At 35.8% G+C, this 22253-nt stretch overlaps 2 protein-coding genes across 4 annotated transcripts in view; one reads left to right on the top strand and one right to left on the bottom strand.

The window, feature by feature from the left end:
* The window catches only part of LOC106741879 (glycogen phosphorylase), an 88508-nt gene that overhangs the window by 4067 nt on the left and 62188 nt on the right, over positions 1–22253 (bottom strand). The window contains exons 3-16 of the mRNA XM_014614280.1: positions 15682–15889; positions 14037–14245; positions 13854–13959; positions 13467–13497; positions 9171–9243; positions 8556–8803; positions 5484–5585; positions 4518–4832; positions 3547–3658; positions 3147–3466; positions 1074–1384; positions 797–911; positions 483–665; positions 16–363 (exon numbers count right to left, since the gene is read on the bottom strand). Of these exons, the coding sequence (XP_014469766.1) occupies positions 16–363; positions 483–665; positions 797–911; positions 1074–1384; positions 3147–3466; positions 3547–3658; positions 4518–4832; positions 5484–5585; positions 8556–8803; positions 9171–9243; positions 13467–13497; positions 13854–13959; positions 14037–14245; positions 15682–15889 (2681 nt within the window). The remainder of the gene's footprint in view (positions 1–15; positions 364–482; positions 666–796; positions 912–1073; positions 1385–3146; positions 3467–3546; positions 3659–4517; positions 4833–5483; positions 5586–8555; positions 8804–9170; positions 9244–13466; positions 13498–13853; positions 13960–14036; positions 14246–15681; positions 15890–22253) is intronic.
* Positions 9561–11209, top strand: LOC106741901. 3 transcript variants are annotated; one of them, XR_001374222.1, is made up of 3 exons: positions 9561–10041; positions 10118–10283; positions 10519–11209. XR_001374222.1 is itself a non-coding variant. In XM_014614318.1 (3 exons), the coding sequence occupies exons 1-3, from the start codon at positions 9984–9986 to the stop codon at positions 10844–10846; spliced, it is 435 nt and encodes a 144-aa protein (XP_014469804.1). In that variant the 5' UTR covers positions 9561–9983; the 3' UTR covers positions 10847–11209. The 3 variants fall into 3 exon arrangements, 2 of the variants coding, with proteins under 2 accessions (XP_014469804.1, XP_014469803.1); XM_014614318.1 differs by having other exon boundaries at positions 10636–11209; XM_014614317.1 differs by having other exon boundaries at positions 9561–10283; positions 10636–11209.

Below are 22253 nucleotides of genomic sequence, written 5' to 3'. Positions count from 1 at the left end.
CCAAAAGTTACTGACCATAAACTTCATATTGCCGGTGCCAGATGCTTCGGTGCCAGCAGTCGAGATCTGCTCGCTCAAGTCCGCAGCGGGGATGATTTTTTCGGCCAAGGTCACCCGGTAATTCTCAAGGAAGATCAGCTTGAGCTTGTCGCCGACGATCGGGTCGTTGTTGACGATCTTGGCGACGCTGCAGATAAGCTTGATGATCTTTTTTGCCAAATGATAACCCGGCGCGGCCTTGCCGCCTATCATCACGGTTCTGGGGACAAATGGCGAGGACGGGTCCCTTTTTATTCGATTGTACAGGGTGATGACGTGCAGGCAGTTCAACAGTTGCCGCTTGTACTCGTGTATTCGTTTCACCTACCGACGTAACAATTTACAATTAACTCATCTATTATTATGTCGAGCTAAACGTCGTTGAATTCGTGCATCGTGTGTAAATATCATTGCATATTGAAAAAATCTTCGCCGATTCTCACCTGAATGTCGAAGATAGATGCTGGATTAACTTGAACGCCGTACTCTTTCTCCAAAATTTGAGCCAATCGCAATTTGTTTTCCTGCTTAACTTTAACGATGTTACGCTGAAAGACGGAATCCTTCGCCCATTTCTTCAGCTGTGCCAACTGCTCCAGATGGACCGTCCATTCGCTGCCAATTTTCTAAAATTAAGTTACACAGATAACTTCCGCAGAATTGTTTTCGGAAGAATTTTCCACGCAGAATTTTCCACGTATGATAGATGAAATTACGGCAAAATTCAAAGTTACATTATACGTGGCTGGATACCTACTTCTTCGATGATATCAGAGAGACTTGGATTGCAGAGCAGCAGCCATCTCCTCGGTGTGATGCCGTTCGTTTTGTTCTGAAACTCTTCTGGCGCCAGTTCGTAAAAGTCTCGGAAGCTAAACAGACCGAAAGAGTGAATTAGACCCGTCAAACCGATTTCCCCGAACTTTACGCTCTTTAGAGCTTTTTCTTAATTAGAAAGCCCCGATAGAAATTAAACGAAAATATTAATTAAATCTTCAAGTAGAATTACAGATGCAGCTCAATATGGAACATACACGCTGTCTTTGAGGATTTCCGAATGTATACGGGCAACTCCGTTTATGGCGTGGCTGCCGACAATCGATAGATGCGCCATGTTGACTCTCTTCTCGCCGTCTTCCTCGATTAGAGACATCCGACGAAGGCGATCCATATCGCCAGGATACTTGGCGGCAACCCTTTCGAGGTGCAAATGGTTTATCTGATAAATGATCTGCAAATGCCTCGGCAAAATAGACTCCAGCATACTGGTGGGCCATCGCTCCAACGCTTCAGGCAGGACGGTGTGATTTGTGTAAGCGCATGTACGTGTTGTGATGTCCCAAGCCTGAAAAAGAGAGGATGCTGAGCGTTCGCGTGGGTGTAGAATGCGAAAAGAACTTTGCTTATTTTTCCATTTCTACGTTTTCTACATTATTAAATATTTTTTTATTATTTTGGGCTCCTTGCAACTATGAGACTTGGCTAAAATATTATGTAGCTAAGTTATTGTTAGAGAATCAAAATAACACCATCAATCAAGCATAGATCCTTTTAAATCGATACTGTTCGGAGATATGCTCATTAAAATATTGGACAAATGTTCTAAATGGCATTATTGATTGTATTTGATTTAGATTTCTCAGAGTCCAAGACAGTGACAAGGGATAACAAATTACTGTAACACTTTGCGATCTGCGCTCCATATGAAGTTGGCGCGTATTCTGACTCGAACAAACTAAGCTTGTGATTCATACTTAGTTGCACTTATTCGACTGCAAATAAGCATCGATACAAAAGAACTCATTAAAATTAAAGTATATTAGCTTTTTGATAATAAAGTACATTTACTTTCCTTTCAACAATAAACATAATAAATTTCAACTGTTGCGTTTGTTTTTATTTATTTCAGACAGTCAAAAACGTAATTTCTTTTTGCATAAGAAAAGTCGAACACATGCATACTGTTCATTTGAGATTGTAAATATCGTTTTTTAATCAAATTTCCATATGATAAAATAAATTGTAGACTTCACCTTGAATATTATCTATTATAATCGACTGTAAAAAATTTGTATATCTTTTGTAGATGAAATAATTTAATGAAATGAATGGAATTGTTTAATGAAAAATCTTCATCAAACCTAGTTCTATTAATTAATATTTCTATGTTTTCTGTACTTCAATTATATATATATGTTATTCATAATTATATTCATTATTTTATAACGCTTGATTCTTCCCCTACGTTTACACTTGCTTTTTAACATTACTAAGCATATTTTGCTTTTACTTTTTTCCACACGTCCAATCATAATTTATTAACGTAATATCAGGTAAAATAGAAAGTTCTCGCACGTTTCAAATGTTCATAGCAAAAAAATGCTGTATTGGTCATCAAGATAATTTCCAAAGATCTTATTGCCAATGATATACGAGCTTGTCAATGCCCTTCATACAATAGTCGGCTGTTCTTGAGTCAAGAAAAGCGATCACCTCATTTCTCAGACTTCGTCATCCGAATTGAAGCGTGCATCTCGCAGACATTTCTGCAGAGACCGGAAAAAATAAAAATGAGAAAGTGGTCCCGGCTATATGGGTGCGGGTGCGGAAGAATTTCCAAACCTATCTCCTTCAGCTTGGCGATCTTCGCGACGTGCAGACGCGCATCATTGTGATGCGGAATCACGCCCTTTCTTCCGACCAATACAGGGCGCTTTTCGGCGAGTGCGACCGTTTTCTGCTGATCAGGTTGCAGTGGGCATTTGCGTTAATTGTTTCGCCAGAAGGCAAAAAGCTGTAGGAGATAATGCTCTGGCAATCTCACCAGACACTGGACACAATCTTGTTCTTGGTGAGGCCGCGTCTTGCCACCGTTTCGGCCTTCTGGCTATACTGAGCCCAAGTATTAGCATGCGCAACGGATATCAGACTGTCAACAGTCTATCACTTTTTTCTCGATCAGTATGCGATTTATTTAGCTGCTCAAAGGGACTTAAAATAGGCAAGTTTCTTTGTGAAATCTCACAGTAAATTTTTCTAGTTGCGTTCAAGGGAATCAGTTATTTTCATGACGCAGCAATAGCCAAGTAAGCAGAGTACCATCATACCTCGTCCCAGGAAAGTTTCTCCACATCCACGAGGATCCTCAACAGCTCGGGAATAGCCAAGGAAGGATGTGTGTCATTCAGCTGAATCGCCACTTTATCGGGGAAGGCGGAGAAGTCGGTTCTATGGTGCTCCCTCGAGCCAAACTTGCTGGACTTGTATCGTCGAATGATGTCCTGTAGCGTGGCAGCAACCATAAAGTATTCCTGCTTCAATCGGAGCTCCTTGCCTTCGAAGAAGTTATCGTTAGGGTAGAGAACTCGGGAGATGTTCTCCGCTAAATTACGATCGATCACAGCCTGTATGTAGTCACCATCGTTAACTGAAAGCAATATAAATCAGCAATACCTTCGTCGACGAACTGTTATTGCATCGCACAAATTGATCGGAACTGATACTTACAGAATTTCAAATTAAATTCTACTGGTGACTTCGCGGACCAAAGTCTCAGAGTGTTAACAACGTTGTTCTTGTAGCCAGGAATTGGATTGTCGTAGGGCATGGCAAATACAACCTGCGATATATAATATTAATCAATTAATATATGCCAAAATGTTGAATATTTACGTCTAAACGCTAGTTCAGATATTTAAAGATCCAAATATTCAAATATTCAGGTATTTATCAATTTACTCGGACAGAGTTTCAGCAGTTTTTTTCACGGATATTTGTCAAATGATAGAACTAATAGAATAACGCTTTATTTATGACTTATGTTTTATATTATGTTATTATATATATGTCATGAGTAAGCATATATGTTTTATAAAGGTTTTAAAAATTTTATGAAGATATAAATTAAAAAATTTATAGTACAAACTAGAAGACATCCGAAAGTCACAAGGCATGGATTAAGAAATAGTAATATCATATTAATCAGAGCAATATAAATCATTCAGTATATTTATATTCCAGTAAGCAAAATGTCAGCAATATGCTGGCAGATTGGCAACAGATTCGATCAAAATACCGTGGCAGATACATAGCCATTCAGTGCCTGCATTAAGCTCGTGTTCCGTCGATGACGCCGGAGAACCCGCTGAAATAACTGGATAACAGATTGCAGAATTTGACTGCAGAAATTGAGCAAGATCTGTCGTTCCATAACCATTTGAATGTGTTTAATTAGAACATACTATAGATTCTGCTTGCTTTTTACCACCAATCTGTTATCACACTCTGCTAGCAGATCTCGTTGTACTTCCGCTAGCAAGCTACCGACAAAATTTATACTTAGACACTGCACGAAAAATCTGCTTATGCAGGTTTAGCTATCCGGTATAACAGATATATCTTCTTTTTGCATAGGATGACCTGTCATCGAGAACACAACCAGAAATAAACGTGTGAAAAGTGATAAAATGGCTTCTTACCTGCGTGTTCACCCACTTCTTTCCCTCGGGAGCGTCAATCACATTGCCGTAAAAATTGACGGGCAACATATATTCCGGTCGGGCTTTCTCCCAGGGATTGCCGTACCTTAACCAGTCATCCGGTTCCTCCACCTGTTCGCCGTGCTTGATTTTCTGCGCGAATATACCGTACTCGTAACGTATCCCATAGCCATAAGCGGCCAATCCCAACGTGGCCATACTGTCCAGGAAGCAAGCGGCTAAACGACCGAGACCTCCATTACCAAGACCAGCGTCTTCCTCCATCTCCTCCAATTCCTCGATGTCCAACCCCATCTACGAAAAATGGCTACCGTTATTAAGATAATTCTGAAAAATCGAACGGCTCTTTCTGAGAAAAGATATTGACATATGAGCAAAAGTTTTAATGTTTTGACTATGTGCATGGAAAAAACAATTCCGTTGAGGTAAATGAATTGTCCGTTGCCTGATTAAAGGAAGACTCGATTACAAGAATAGAAAGTTCCTGCAGAAGGTCCCAACTCAGCCAATTGCTCTCAGTCGTCCCAATCGAGTATCATTGCAACCGAATGTTCACACGAATGTTTCTTGATTGTGATAACAGAGATGTAATTTCTTGTCATAGAATTTTCATCTCAGGTCACCGAGCTTCTGGTCTTTATTCAGTTACAGGAACTGAGTTTTCTCGGGCAAAAATAAAGCGTAAAAAAGACTAGAAAATTTTCACACACATAATATATTAAAAATAATGCAAAATATAACTACCATTATCAAGATAATTTTGAAAAATATAGCAGAATTTTCTACGAGAAAATGAGAATAAAAATTGCAAAAAATAACTATTGTCATCGAGATAATTCTGGAAAATGAAACGGTCTTTTTTTTTTTAAATAAATTATATAATGAAAAGGATAAAAATTTTCACTATAGTTTGCATTAAAAATTACAACATAAAATATCGTTCACCTGATACATCGCTTCGTCGCATGCTCCTTGTATTCCCAGATTGATCATCGTATTTTGCAGCGACCTTCCCATGTAATATTCCAGAGACAGGTAATACACTCTCTGAAAAAGAGAAGATTCGTATGATGATGATTCGCACGCAAGATGCGGAATGCGGCGACAGTAAGACACGGATTTTTCGAAAACTCTTATACGAGTGGAATGCCGAAATAATATCACCGCATCGCAGGTGTATTACGACATCGATTAGCATAAATCCTAACACTGCGTGACAATGGCCGTGCAAATAAAAATAAACTGTCGGATGTTCGCTTCAGAGCGACAGGGAATTCGTTCAGGGTCGACCAGCTGACGCTTATAACTCGCAGACAGCGAATATGTTTTTACTCGAGATGTCTGGTTGATTTAATGAGAGAAGTCGTCCGGTCAATAAATCGCAGAGAATATATAATCCGAATTGCAGTAGGCAGGAGTATTTGTACGCGTATGATCTTTTAGAGATAACTTTATACTAACTTATACTAACTTTATACTTCGTATTTTATGTTATAGAAAAATATCGTGACGAAATGTATCCATTTGAAAATATCGCTTACATTTGCAGTACGTCGAATGCATCGTGACGTTCTTCACTTCGCGTACAATTGTTTCGGGAGAGATGGTGGGCTTGTACGTTCATTTGCTCATTGTGATAATAACTAATATAACGAATGTCCGTGATATGTTATTCTTCACTTGTAGATATGTAAATCGATCACCGGAAGAAGCAACGCTGCTATTTGAAATACTTTCTTCTACCAGATGAGTAACGACTGATTAGGCGATTAAATTGACATTTCAACATGACGAAATTTGATAAAATATAAGTTTGTAGAAAATAATTATTACGTTTTGAATTTCTCCCATTCTTTTAGCATAACAACGTGAGACGTGACATTTTTCTAAAAATGCAATGGTTCATAACGCTATTACGCTCTGCGACAGCCTACTTGCATAACAGCCGAAATAAATCTTGTGCATAAGTGTCAAGTCAAAATGTGATGCAACTGCATCGCGACTTGTATATTCGGAAAATGTGTACCGGAATAGACTGTGAAATGTTTTGACTATGCACGACAAAATCATTTCCAAAGTTTCGTGTAATAATGAGGGCGTATTCTGTCTTTCTCTTTCTCTTTCTCTTCCTCTTCCTCTCTCTCTATCTCTCTCTCTATCTCTCTTGTATCTTTTTCTTTTCCATAAATACATTTTTTTAAAGATGTATTGTTTCTCATAAACGTTGGTACACTTTTCTACATATTATTTATAATTTACTAATTTAATTATAATTATTATATGAGCATGTTGGTACAAACGATATATATATATATATATATATATATATATATGTGTAATATCGTCTATGGTAAAATATTGTTATTAACGCTTTGTTGCATAAGTATTTTATCAGAATTTCTAAAAATTTTCGCGACGCATAAACTGGTACGAAGATCGTACGTAACGCTATTATTGGTAAATTGCATAATCGCACCGGTCAAACGAGTGTAATTTTTATCGGTCTATCTACCAGTTCCTTCTTAATGAACTATAGTCTACTTAATGACTTCCCGTACTGCAAAACTTTTTCAGATGAGCAAAAATCGCACAATCAGAGTAAAAGGCAGAATATGTGGATTTTTCTTTGTATCTGCAGATTCCCCGATAAGTTTCTAATAAATTTTACCGTTTTGCAAAAATTAAATTAAATGCTACATCCTCATTTGTATTTCGCTCAACGCGCAGTTTGCATAAAAATCTTAATAAGCAACAGTTACCCTATAAACGCGTAATATTATTTAATATTAAATTATATTTCTGGAATATTAATACATGTTTATACGTTAATTCTTAATATTATTTGAAAAATAATATTATTTAATATATTATTGTAAAATTATATATTTTTTAAATATTTTATTCTATGTGTATATATATATATATATATATATAATTGTGGCTTTTTATTTCAAATATATTGCAATACCAATTGTTTTATTATTTAACCCTTTTAGTGCCGGGAGCCGATATATCGGCTCCTGCTACACCGGCGAGAAGTGCCAGAGCCGATATATCGGCCCGCACCTTGTAGCGCTTTACTATTCGCATTGCGAGAGATCTCTATCAAAATAAATTTAAAATACGTTATAAATAGTCTAATTTCATTACGAGAGAATTAAAATAAATAATTTTTAAATATTGCTTTTCATTTGGTTTTTATGAGCCTTTTACCAAATCCTAGTAAAATCGGCCGGTTATCTTCGCATAAGCACCTCTTTTTCGCCCGGCACTAAAAGGGTTAAATAATGTCAAACGAATTTTGTGTAAAAATACGTTTTGCACTAAAAAAATTGCATATATATATATATGTATATTTTATTTATATATTTTTCTATATTTTCTATATTTTTCTATATTAATCTTTTTAATATTCTAAGAACATTTTTATATGCCAAAAATATTATGTGAAATGGACATATAACATATCAAACATTCCTGTAATATAAAAAAAAAATTACATGACATTCTTAGAATATTATAAGAATATTATTTCAATATTGAATAATATTCATATAATATTCCAGAAATATTACGTGCCTATAAGATAGTAACAGTATAAGATAATAACACTATGAGTACAAGTATAAGATAGTAACAATTGGAAACAATTAATAACGATTAATAAACAGTAAAGAGAGATACGTATTAGATGTATTTATAAGATACACGTATTTTTTAAATATTTCTTACGCTTCGCTTACTCATCGAATGTTGAGAGAGCGACATGCAAAGCTTCCTTGAACAGATCGTTCGATGCATTACAGGATGTATGAAAAATGCAGTCGTCTTGAAGGTCTTCTTATATCAATCTTCGAATTCTCTCTCACTGATGTCACAGACGCCGAATGTATTTACATTAATTCTGTGTTTTATGTTAATTGCAGAATTCTCTTTGCAAATTTCGCGCGGTATCGTGATTCGAATTTCGCCGGAATGAAATCGTTCTCGAAGCGAGATATGAAACGATAATGATACCTTGGGATCCGTATCGTAGTAATGCTGCTGTGTGCGAATCCACCGTGACACCAGGTTATCCCTGACACTGTGGGCCAAGGCGAAGAAATAATCACGGGTCGTGGCGACATTGCGATCCTTCGCCAGGGTGTAGTGAAGGTGCCTGTTGAAGGTCTTCTTGAAGTTCGCTACATTTTCGACGTCGACGATGCCGCGCACTGAGATCTGCTTCCTCTTCTCGTGATCAGAATCTGTCATCGACATGGTGGCTTACTCAATGCAATTCGGTCGCGATTGTCCACAAAACTTTCGACAAGTCGCGGCGATAATGGGAACTCAACGAGAGACCAACGCGCTGCAACCTCTCGGAATGCTCGAAAGCGAATGATACGCATCGGTCTCGGATGGCAATAGTCACCTTGCTTCAAGGTTACGCATGCGTACGGACGAGCGATTACCACGATCGAGCAGCATGTGGCGGCAAAAATTCAAATTGAGGTTACTTTAAGGTAGTTGGCTCGTAAACTTATTTTCTTACAAATCTTTACAAGTTTTAGCAGCATATATATGTAAATTAAAATATGTCCTACACATATATACGATTAAAAAATATATTTACCGTACCTATTTGGATACCTGAGCTGAGATAATTGAAGTCAACGTTGAAACTACTTACATTCCACAAAAATAAAAATTGATCCCAGATACGCTTAAAATATAACGAGGAATTTAAAGACATCCAGAATTCATCCTTATAAAATCGAAATGTACAAGATGTTAAAAAAAAATGGGCTGGCTACTCAGTAAACATCGATTGTTGCAGTAATATAACATTAATTATATAAATGTTATAAAAATATAATATACCATATGAATTTTATGCGTAATATTGCAATATATGCAGAAACATTATTGAAATGTAACACTATTACACTAAAATGATATAAAGTTTGTTAGTTGATGTTTGTTGTTTGAATATAGCAGTTATGTTTGAGTATAGCAGAATATGATAATTCTAATGCGTTAAATACTATTTATGACATAATATAATCCGAATGAACATCAACTAACAATATTAACAGTATTAACAGTAAACATCAATGTCATATCCGAAATTTACGTGATATAGTCTAGCGTAATAATTTCTCGAAAACGTTGAAAAGGATTGCATTTTGAGTTTTCGACCATCGAATGTCGTTTCATTGAGTTTTATATTAATCTCAAGGAGTTCTATGCTAACTTTTACGTATAGAAATGTCGCCTTGTATAATCTCGGACTGCGCTAATCCACTTTAATTCGGAGGTTGGGGAATATGAAGTATATCTACATTTCCGGGAATTATCAGGTATACGGCGAAAACATCTAACAGTGTTCTAGAAAGAGACAGCACACCTCTCTTATCGCGGATCTGCCTTACACTCCTCCTAGATTCTTAGATTCTTCGATCCATGACTCTAACGAGATCAGCGCACCACCCAAGAGGAACTAAAATAATCGGTAATGCAGGTAACGATAATGCAGTTCTTGATATATTTATGCTACATCGATATATTATTATCATATTATCACATATTTTTATCAGAGAGAAGTTTGACACACGCCGGCGTTTTCCTTGATAACGTTTTACGCGCGTGGCTCCGTGTGTGTCCTCAGCTCGGGAAATTGATAATGCCTGCGACTTACTTTGAAATACCGCAACGAGGTAAAGGTCCTCAAGGTCGAAGGATTCGCGATTCCAGTCACTTCAGGTACTAAATATATTTTCTTCTTACAACTGTAACAACGATAAATTGCACACCGTTTGCGCGCCCAAAATCCGATCGTTCTTTTCTATAATCAAAATATGCTACCAACTATATGAATATATTAGGGGATTGCATTAATTCGTGCCACTGTCAACAATAGCTCTGGATGCATGTTGCTTTAATTCATGTCGTCATTTATCAACAACATACAATCCACAAAGGTCGTTTCTGTGTACAGATAAAGGGCGGAGCGAATATGGAACGCGATAAAGAGTTTTTCCGACATGTGTTTCTTCGACTTTGATTTGAAAAAAAGTGCCGCTGAAGCTTATCACTTGCCTTTGGACACTTATAGGCAAGCTACTCCTTCAGAAAGAACGTGTGGAAAATTGATGCAACGTTTCAAAGAAGGTGATATTGAAGTTCAAGACAAGAAACGCTCAGGGCAACCGAAAAAATTTGACGACGAGGAATTGCAAGAGTTATTGGATGAAAATCCGGCACAGACGCTCAAAGAATTGTCAGCTCAGCTTGGTAAAACAAACTATGCCCGAGGAGCGTGGTAACAAACGTGTTAATAATCATCAATAAATATTATTAATTTTTTTTATTGTACAAATGTTATTAAATTTTTTTAAATAATTTTATTTGACTGTTATATTTTCCATAATATACGATATTGAAATGCGAACAATATTAATATATAATTCATGAATAAATAAACATAACTATGCATATAAATAATTATTTCAGTAACTTTTCAACAAACATTCAAAAAGGTTTCAGATATATTTTGGTAACCTTTCAGCACATCTTCAGGAAGGTTTCAAGTGCAAGAATTTTGCTATCCCAGAGTCGTCTCAGAAACATTTTGAAACATTTCGGTGCTGTATGGGAGAGTTGAGAACATTCTTGGAGGGGGGAGNGGGGGGGGGGGGGGGGGGGATATAGCAATTATTATACATAGAATAGAGATTCTCTTATTTAATATCATTTATTTATAAATTAATCGTGCGGATGCAGATGCAATAATGAAAACGTCAAGAAGCAATATGCGTATTACAATTCATATTCGTAACACTTTGCCATCGGTCCCGATAAAAACACGTGTGTTCTCGATAACTATAGATAGATATTACGATATAATATAAAGTTGCATCTTCATCATTCACCGTCTAATGTGTTCCGTACCACGTTATCGTTTAGGATCGTTCGATTCGATGACTACTTATCCCTCTTTCACATACAAACACGCGCGTGCTTTCGTACATATGTGTGCCAGAAGCGTACATATATACGCATATGCGTATACACTACCGTCGAGCAACTTAGTAACACACCGTAATAAAAAGTGATTAGTTTCATACAGAGTTATACAGATTTGTCGCTCTCAATAAGTTATACATAGCATATATGTTATATATATATGACCTTACGGTAATAAATAGAGAGATATATAACGTATATAATTTACAATATTATAAATTTTAATATTAATAAATTATATAAAGGAGCCTGGGTGTTTTATGTATACGTATAAATTATATAAAAGTACTTAATCTGAGCCGGTTATGAGTGTCTCAGAAACTTTCTGACGGTAATGTACATTGTACACGCGTGTGCATATGCAACGGTATAATTACAATTAATAATGCAGTAGCAATAATATTATGCAAACGTCAACGTTATTAAGAGACAGGATGCAATATACGTTTTTCGCATAATTCAACTGGTCGTCCAACCGCACTTCGCACTTTTTCCCAAACGTAACAACAACTTAAAAACATCGAGGGGCTTTGGGGGATCGCAGTGGACAGTTATTTTAAGATCTACCGCTGCGGGACACACAAAACGATTCCGTTTAAACGTTTGAACGTCTCTCATGTTCATCTCGTTCTCAACTCTTTGTATCGTCACGAAGCCTCCGTCACCCCCNCCCCCCCCCCCCCGTTCTCTCTAGGTTACTGTCGCGTCATAAAGTTTAAACGATTACTGCGGTAAATTCCCGGTCGGTACACGAACAATGAATCCAGATTAGTCGAATATGATGTTGCGAAGACGGGACTACGATAAGTCGCGTGCAGCCTTGTTTGCATTCATACCCTCTCTCACTCGCTCTCTCTCTTCCCCTTTCGCTCGCTCTTTCTCTCTCTTTGTTTCTTACACACACATGTACACACATGCATGCATGCATACTCACTAACATACGCATTCACTCTGCGAAGAGGAACAGAGGACATCATAAAGGTAAAGACACGAAGTTTGAAGATTACCGTAAAACACATTTGTCGAAGAATACGACGAAAAAGAGGAAGGGGAGGAGAAGAGCTGATCCGTTTTTTCGAGAGCAGCTCCGCGTACATTGCACTGTTAATATAGCTGGCTAAAAATACGTCATCATTGTTTACCGTGATAATGAACGATTAATTAATGCTAAATGTTGCCTCTCTCTCTCTCTCTCTCTCTCTCTCTCTCTCTCTCGCTCTCTCTCTCTCTCCCTCTTTCTTTCCTTTTCTCTTTCGTTATATTTACTTCCTTGATAAAGGATTATTCTTCCGATCAGAATGTCGATGCGCGTGCGCGACCGTTTGATCTCGTCGATTGACTTGCCTTAGAAAAGGATGATTCAAGTATCTCTTTCCTCCGGAATACGACGTCGAAACTCTCGGCGGAGATACCTACCGGCCTCGCGGCGCGTGTTAACTATCCCGTCATCAATGCGATTACCAACGGGGCCCCAATAACGATGTGTGCATACATGACGTGACCCTTCCCCGACCAAAGAGAAATGCGGAAAATGTGAGAATATTTGTTAATATTTTCATCATTATAAATTAATATTAAATTTACAAACCGGGTCGAATCGGTTTTCTCGTTTCACGATATTTCGAGTGAACTCCATTCTAATCTAATCCAAACCACGTTTGGATTACATTCTCGACTTCGACCGGCGTTATCGGCTCCAAATGAACACGAATTCACCGACGGTCGCAAAAGCTAATATCATCGTCGATTAATACAATTGTCCTGCTCTCGTACGCGCTCTCAATCTCGCATTATTCTTCTATTTTTCGCATTTCTCTCTCATACGTTTCTAACTTAGTCGTTTCTATTTCTGCTGCTGCTGTCCCGGCTGTCCGCTGGTTTTTGCACGACTCTTTCTTATTCCTCCTTCGTCGGCTCAGCTTTCTTGCCGAGGGGAATCGCCGCCTTCACTCTGAAACAACCAAGTAATCGGCTTTCGAGAAACATCACGACGACGAGATGCGCGGTGGAACTTTAATACATATGTACATATATAATATACAAAGGATACATGTTCTGAGGGAGAATCTTCGGAAAATAAGGCGATGTCTCTCTCTCTCTCTCTCTCTCTCTCTCTCTCTCTCTCTCTCTCTCTCTCTCTCTCTTACAGCGATAAATATTTCAGTTATTAAAACCTTGTTCGACGCCAAAAAGCGTCGAATGAACGTACACTTTTTCGACGATTTATCAGGACAAGATTTCGTCACATTATTACTTTCTGAGCGCCTCTGAAATGTTTTGCGAACTTAGAAGCGACCTCCCACTTACTTGGCGGTAATCTCGTTAATTTTCGCCTGTACCAAGGCTAGATTCTGATCGATCTGTTCCTGGTTCGTTTCGTAGATTTTAGGCAGCGTGAAGAGAGAGACCACGCCTGGAATCAAACAAACGTCACACGTTAAAATCGATAGTGCTCAAGCATATCGAGGCGCAAAGTGATAGGCCACTTACCGATTATGATGAGAGTCATGCCATTAAGCCAAGAGCCGACGTAAGTGAGACACCACAAGAGGACGCCGAATTTGAGAGAATCGACAAAATCTTCGACGAGAAACAGCCTGCGTAATTCACTAATAGCGGCGTTAGCGTGTGCGACCGCAACATCTGCGAATTCGTGTACTTTCACAGCCGGTAACGCCAGGTCCAGGTCGAGAATGTCTCTGTAATCCCAAAGGTGGTTGCATTAGAGCGGAGTTTACTCGGCATATTGTAAAACAGACAAACTGATTCGCACTCCGGTTTTTAAACTTAGTATTAATTATATAATTTATAATAAATATACTCAAAATATATATATTAATAAATATAAAATATAATTTTACACACACACACACGCGCGCGCATATATACATACATACATACATACATACATACATACATACATACATACATACATACATACATACATACATACATACATACATACATACATACATACATACATACATACATACATACATACATACATACATACATACATACATACATACATACATACATACATACATACATACATACATACATACATACATACATACATACATACATACATACATACATACATACATACATACATACATACATACATACATACATACATACATACATACATACATACATACATACATACATACATACATACATACATACATACATACATACATACATACATACATACATACATACATACATACATACATACATACATACATACATACATACATACATACATACATACATACATACATACATACATACATACATACATACATACATACATACATACATACATACATACATACATACATACATACATACATACATACATACATACATACATACATACATACATACATACATACATACATACATACATACATACATACATACATACATACATACATACATACATACATACATACATACATACATACATACATACATACATACATACATACATACATACATACATACATATTATACTTGATTTGGCTTCCGAGTTAGTGCCGCGCCCTTCATGGATGAGATCATTTTGAAGAAATCAACTAAAAAGTTCACGAAATGTCAGAAATAAATCCATGAAAGACGCGGCGTTAACTCGGAAGCTAAATCAAATATTTATCCATACCACGAAAGCCTGGAAGATCAAATATATAAATAATTAATATTATTTTTTTAATATCAAACAAAATTAATAATTAATATAATATTAAAATGTGTAAGCAAATTTCCAAGTTAGAAATGAGGATTGGAGATATGTTTTAAAATATGTTTTTAAAGCGTACGCATAGTTGAGAAGAAGAAAGAGTGTAAAAAAGTTGAAAAATCGAACTAAGATATACAATCACTCCGGTCACCCGCAGCTACTCACGCGAGTCCAAGTTTGTAACCGAAGTCAAAATCTTAAAAGGATATTCTAATTTGAGCTCCAAACAATTGATTTTTATTTTCTGTTTTTAAATGTTCTAAATACTTCTGAAGAATAAATTCCCAGAAGGTTTTATCGAAATACGAAGAAATAACGAAGTTACGGACTTTTATAGGTTGCAGGCCGAAAGTCGGTACGTTTAACTGTTAACGGAACTCTTTTGCTTACTTGAACGGATGACCGTCTGAAGTCTTCTGGACAGCTTGAAGAACGGTTCTGTACATACGGAAAAGAATGGTTCCGCCGAGGACTAAGAGCGACAGATAAGCGAACACGCTGATCAGGCTGAAATAGGCCAACGACAGGAGCACACTTAGTATCACGCCGAATACTATTCCCGATGTTTTGGGATCACGCCAATATATCAGAGCTGCCACTGTAAGCAAAAATAGGCGATTAATTGCAAAAAGACAAATTTGAATAAAACGTTGTACGTTTCACAGATATTTCAGAACATTTCGAGAAAGAATTTTCTACATGATAATTGATTCGTTTCCTGAAAAATATTCCTGTATGGAAAACAATGCTGTTGTGTATCAATAGAATAGGTCAACTCCATAGTTAAACTCTAATCTTCTTGTGATTTAAAAACAACTATTGAAACTAAATACATCATATTATATAGTAATATTATTGAAACTCATACATCACATTACATAGTAATAATATAGTAAAACTTTAGTGTATTTCGTATATAGTGTAAATCGTGTATATATATATATATATATATATATATTTTTTTTTTTTTTTTTAATATGTCTGAACGTCCCTTGTAAATGTTACGAAGAATATTCCGTAAAATGTAGGAAAATATGACTTGTACGAAGAGAAAAACTAAAAAGCGTATATACCACGGAAAGTGTAATCTAGCAATACTTTCCATGGTATGTACGCCTTTCAGTTTTCCTCTTCGTATAAATCATGTTTTTCTACATTTTTTGGAATATTCTTCATAATATTTATGAGAGACGTACAGAGCCAAATTTTACAATTATGCCTTCAAAAATTTATAGTAAATGAAAATGCGGACTCATCCTGCAGTTCAAGTACCGCGAAGCACCGATGTACACTAAGCACACTTAACGAAAGTAACATCTTTACAAATGCACGATTTCTTGCGCATTGTTAAAGAGAAGTAGATTTTATTCATATTTAAAAATATTGGTCTACTGTCAATCAATTTTGACGCATATTATGCATATTGAATCATTAGAGTGAAAATATGATGCACTCAATTGATACAAAAGAAATGAATGAATTTTTATTGTATCTTTTCTGCTCTATTTTCGCTGAGCCATGCTCGTTATTTGAATCTCGCTTCCACTACAGCGGTATGTACGGAGCATGGTAAACTTTAAACTACGATTTTTCGTAAACTGTTGCTCAATGGTACGAGTTACATTGATATTTATTAGAGGGAAGCTATTATTACAACGCATTTAAAATTCAGGACATCCATAATTATTATATCCTTATAAAAGCTTTTTGCTGTTGCGCCCATATGAGCAATGCATTAGTACGTATAAACACATATTAAAACAAAACGCAGCAGTTTTTGATGGTAAATCCCGAAACTATATAATGCTCTTTTTCAGCCTGCTATACCGATCATTTCATACACATTGACAGCGGATTTTCAGGAATACTATTATTTTAAACTAGGCTTCTGAATTTAATCTCAATAGTTGAATAGTATTTTACAACGCAGTTTATATCCTGACCTGGTTTTCCTCTGTTCGCAAAACCTGCATAACTGTATGAAGCAAATATTATTTTTGGTTGATGGCTTTAGACGCCATACTGAAATAAGAACTAGCAAAAAGAACTATAATTCTTAAAAAAAGAACTACAATACTATAATTCTAAAAAACTATAACTATAACTATAATTCTAAAAAAAGAACTACAATTCCTAAATTTTCTTTTCATTTTCGGTAAAAAATCGACGAGTCCCGAGTTGTATCAGGTATAGTTAGAAACGAGAATAGCGTGCCAAAAAAATGGTGAATTCAGGCATTCCCTTAACGCCATCAACGATAATCGTTGCATGACTCATTTCTTGTTATTTGAAGAATGTGCTCTTCACGTTAATTCGAATTGCATCGACTTACGAAGAGGTTTTAAGGAAGAGGGACATAAAGTCGCTCGAAAAGAATCATTATGCATATACGCCAAAGAAAAAAAAAGTATGCAACATGATTTGTGGGATCGTTACACAAACTATCTGGAGCGTTTCGCCGTACGATTCTTGTGTCCAGATACGCAATTACGATAAAAATTGATAAGAAAATACGAAATACATGCAGCAGACTAGTGATTAATTTTTATCTTTTTATCTTTAGAATATTTTAATTTTACTTATATAGTCTAGTACGTTCACAACTTATGGACTATTATAAATGTCATTTGAGTAAATAAGCAGGTGATATGTCAGTGTCATATAATATCGATAATCGAGATGCCACACAGGCATAGTATATTTCTGTTCAACGGAAAATATCTTTTGTCATATTATAATACGTTATAGTTAGTAGTTAACTGGTTTTCTCTCTCATCGATAACCGGTTCCTTCATTTTCGTGTATAATTCAAACCAGTTAAATATCGACTTTAAGAACAATTCGTACATATGTATATATATCGAACGATTTTCTATTCTAACGCGCGCGCGTGTGATTAATATTACAATAATGAACCATGATATAAAAGAAAAAAAATTCCATATACACACAGTTTCATCACATGTTATATTAGTCATACGCAGTCTGGTGAATCTAACGATCACAATATATGCCTGTACAAAATTCAATTCTAATTAAGATATAACTAACGTAACCATAAATTCCCCCTTATTCGTATAATTGTGGGCATAATTAGACATCGGGAATAACAGGTGGAATTTTATTCCGGTCTCGAATTACATTTCGTCCAAGCGGGCTTTACAGCGGAACGGGGACCACGTGTTAAGTTCTCAACCATATGTTATCGGATCAGCGATCGTCAACGTGCCCCGATCCATTGTCTTATGGTTCGCGCGGGGACGCGGGACTTACCAGTACTGTGCTCTGGCAGAACTTTCGCGACTTCCGCGTGTCCTCTATAAATATTCCTTCGTACCATCCTTAAAACGTGTTACGAAGACCGTTCCCGTTGGAGAGCCGAGAGTACCTGCGGGATGGTTGCGGCCACACTCGCGACTGTCCTAGCAACGATTCGCGATCCGGCTTACGCGAGAGGAGGGGTTCATTGATAACGGTGGAAGAACAGGAGGAGGGGGGAGAAAGACGTGAGAAAGAGAGAAAAACGAAAGAGAGAGAGAGAGAGAGAGAGAGAGAGAGAGAAAAGAAGAGAGAGGGGGACAGAGCTGAAAACGTGGAGCACTGACGTATTAAAGAAATTGTAAGGCTAACAAGAAGACGCGGACTGCTGATTCTACTTTTGAATGAATCATAATGCATTCGAAAGGGAAAGTCGAGGGTATAAACCTGTTAAGGGTTTTGGATGTATGGGTCTTCGTTTCTAAGAAAATTATATCTAAAAGTGTGCATTTTCTAGCTGTATGGTAGATACAATGATTAAAGTTCAACGTGGAGCATGGTGGTCGGGTGGGTTAAACGCGCACTCGTAATTTTGCTATTAACGCAAGCTGAGTTCAAGATCGCGTTATGACCATTTTTTTTTTCTTCGGACGACTTTGTGCAATTAAAATTTTTTATTCTTTGTAAATAAATAATGATTTATTATGCGGTTTTATTAAATATTTTGCAATATAATAATAAACACATAAATATTATTTATGTGTAATGAAAATATTTTCGTTTCTGGCTACATAGAATCGTAAATCCTTTTGTATGATTATAATACATATATAGCTATGCTGGTCGACTCTGTACTGAAAACGAGAAAAAGTTTAAGAATTATAGTTCTCTTTATTAGTTCTTATTTCAAAATGGCGTTTGGAGCTGTCAATCAAAGATAATATTTGCTTCATACAATAGTTTTGTAGGTTCTGCGAACAGACAAAACCCAGGTCGGGATATAAACTGCGCTGTAAAATATTATTCAACTGTTAGAATTAAACTCAGAAGCCTAGTTTAAAAAAAAAACGGTTTGCCTGAAAACTCGATGTCAATGTATGCGAAATTATCGTACAGTAGTAGACTAGAAAAGGATATTATATAGTTTTAGGATCTACTGTCAAAGGCGCTGCTGTGTTTTGTTTTAATCAAACGTGTATACAAAGTAATACATAAATGCATGTCAATATTTTAAGAAGTAAATGTATACACTAAAATAAGTAAAAAAACATTATATGAATATATGTCCTACATATTTTAGTTTGCGAGTTATGGGCACTTCGAATATTTACTTTGATCGTCCTTAACTCGAAAACTGAGGTATATAGAAAATATATTCATATGACGTTTTTTACTTATCTTAGTATGTATATTTACCCCTTGAAATATTGACATACATTTATGAATCACTTTGTATATATTAACGTATGCTCATACGGGCGTAACAGCATGAAGCTTGGTGGATAAAGACTGACTATCGATCGTTTTCGTTCTCTATTCCTCATATAGAAGTCATATATCTAATGACACCGATAACGCCATAATGTAATTAATAACTTAATTACCGACATACTTTTATCGGAGTTCGGCCGCCGTTCTAACATCCTCTTGAGTTTTTCTATATCCCATGTTCTAACACATAAGAAATAACTTGTAAAGTGTGTGAGTTCTGAGCGCATTCGATTATAAATATTAGATATTGCAATGGCGGAATTCCGGCGTTGGTCGTTCGCTGTGTTAACGTCTGCGGACATCGCTCGTCGGATTTGCCGGGTTGTAGCAGCGTAGACTTGTATGTAACGAAACAAATAAGAAAATACTTTACTTGTCGCTGTGTGCGACGATGCGAGAAATGACAGTCCTTCGGCAACTATAACCGTTCGATAATGCTTGCTAATCAGCTCGTCCCGCTTTCCGAATCGTCACTCTGGTGACTGGAGAATCAATGCTAGCTTGCTCGATTTGCTTTTGTTCTCCTTGGCCGGTTCGAATTGCTCTGGTGTCGGATCGTTCACGGCGCGCGCTTTTACACGCGTTTCGCGCGATGGTATGCCGTTGTCAGACAACGCCATTATTACAACAAATATTGTCTGCGGAGATCGCGTGTGTGTTTACGTGTAATCATTGTTTGGCAGTTACTTTGGCCGTTGTTTCGGTTTCGCGAGTAACGTTGGATGAATGCGTCGTTACACGATATAATATTAAAAATAATTACAAATATTACTTACAAAAAAAAATATTTAAGAAAATTGTGAGCAGAATTCCAAAATTCCAGACTCTTGTATCTTTCCCCGATTTTCCGAGATTTTTCTTGACCAATTTAAATTTCCATGACTTGTCTCGATTTTCCAGGTCTGTGAACGACTCTGAAATTTAGTTCTTATCGAGTAAAATTACGTTTTTATACATTTATTTCGCTATATAAATATTAATTTAAACTAATGACAGAAAGCTTTTGAATATAATAAAAAGATCAGTACTGAGTCACAAAGGAGTTAGTCCGTAAAGCTGATATTTTTAGTAAATGTTAATTTGATATAAAGTTGATAATATATATATATATATATATGTATGCACAATATTATAAATATGAAATTATAATAATAGAATTGTAATAATAGAATTATAGAGATGATCATTATTGATTAGGGAATTACACGTACTGTTTCATATCATTTTCTAATTTAAATTCTTTGCCTTGGCGAGAGACGTTAGACTGTTTATGTTTGTTGTCTACTGCCTCTCGCATTATTGAGAAAACATTCTCGAAGTTCGTTATTGTTGACTATCGCTGTCTTTACAATTGGCAGCGGCTCTCGATAACATGGTTTTTGACTTTCAACGGAGCTAGACTATCCGATTACATACAAGACACCGCTCGCAATTAATCCTTTTTAAATAAACCAGCAAGATTAATAAAAAGTTCGTTAATCGGCGCCTGTACCATCATCCTCGCAACCAGGAAATTAAGCTAGAGGTTCTACCTCGTTTGCGTCAATCGTGGACTTCCCGAAGCTACACGCAAAATCATCAACACGTACTTAAGTCTATACGGATGATTATTCTTATAGAAGATCCAATTATGCCAGATCAAATTGCAAATAAAAAATATAAAATTCCTGTATCTTTATGATAGGTAGAAAATAATCATTTATACATATAAATATTATGACTGATTAAAGTGATAAATTGTAAATTTATTTAAGAAATAAAAGTTTCTAATATTAATTTTATAGTTTAATAAGAGCATTAGATTGCAACTTTAATAATATTATAATTAATGAGGTAATTAAGATTTTATAAAAATTATAATTTTAAACTTTAAAAGTTTATAGTTTAAATTAACTTAAAATCAAATAACAAAGGAATAAAAATAATTAAGGTAAGAAGGGTTAGGTAAATTATAATATAAATGTTGAATTTAATGTATTTAATTTTTGTATATAATACTTCATTTAAATTAAAGTTTAATTAAAAAATATTAGGTTTCTTATATTAATGTAAATATATAATATAATTAATGAATTAAATATAAAGATAAATAAAATAAAATAAAAATGTAAGAAATTAAAAAATAAGAGTGTATTGAATCATTTAAAGAATAAAAAGGAAAAGGGTGGTAAACTTGAGATATTAAAAAATATAAAAGATAAGATTAATATAAA

The sequence above is a fragment of the Dinoponera quadriceps genome, unplaced genomic scaffold (assembly GCF_001313825.1).
Source record: "Dinoponera quadriceps isolate SergipeBrazil2010 unplaced genomic scaffold, ASM131382v1 scaffold458, whole genome shotgun sequence".
Lineage (NCBI taxonomy): Eukaryota > Metazoa > Arthropoda > Insecta > Hymenoptera > Formicidae > Dinoponera > Dinoponera quadriceps.
This window is presented reverse-complemented; position numbering and strand designations above follow the sequence as displayed.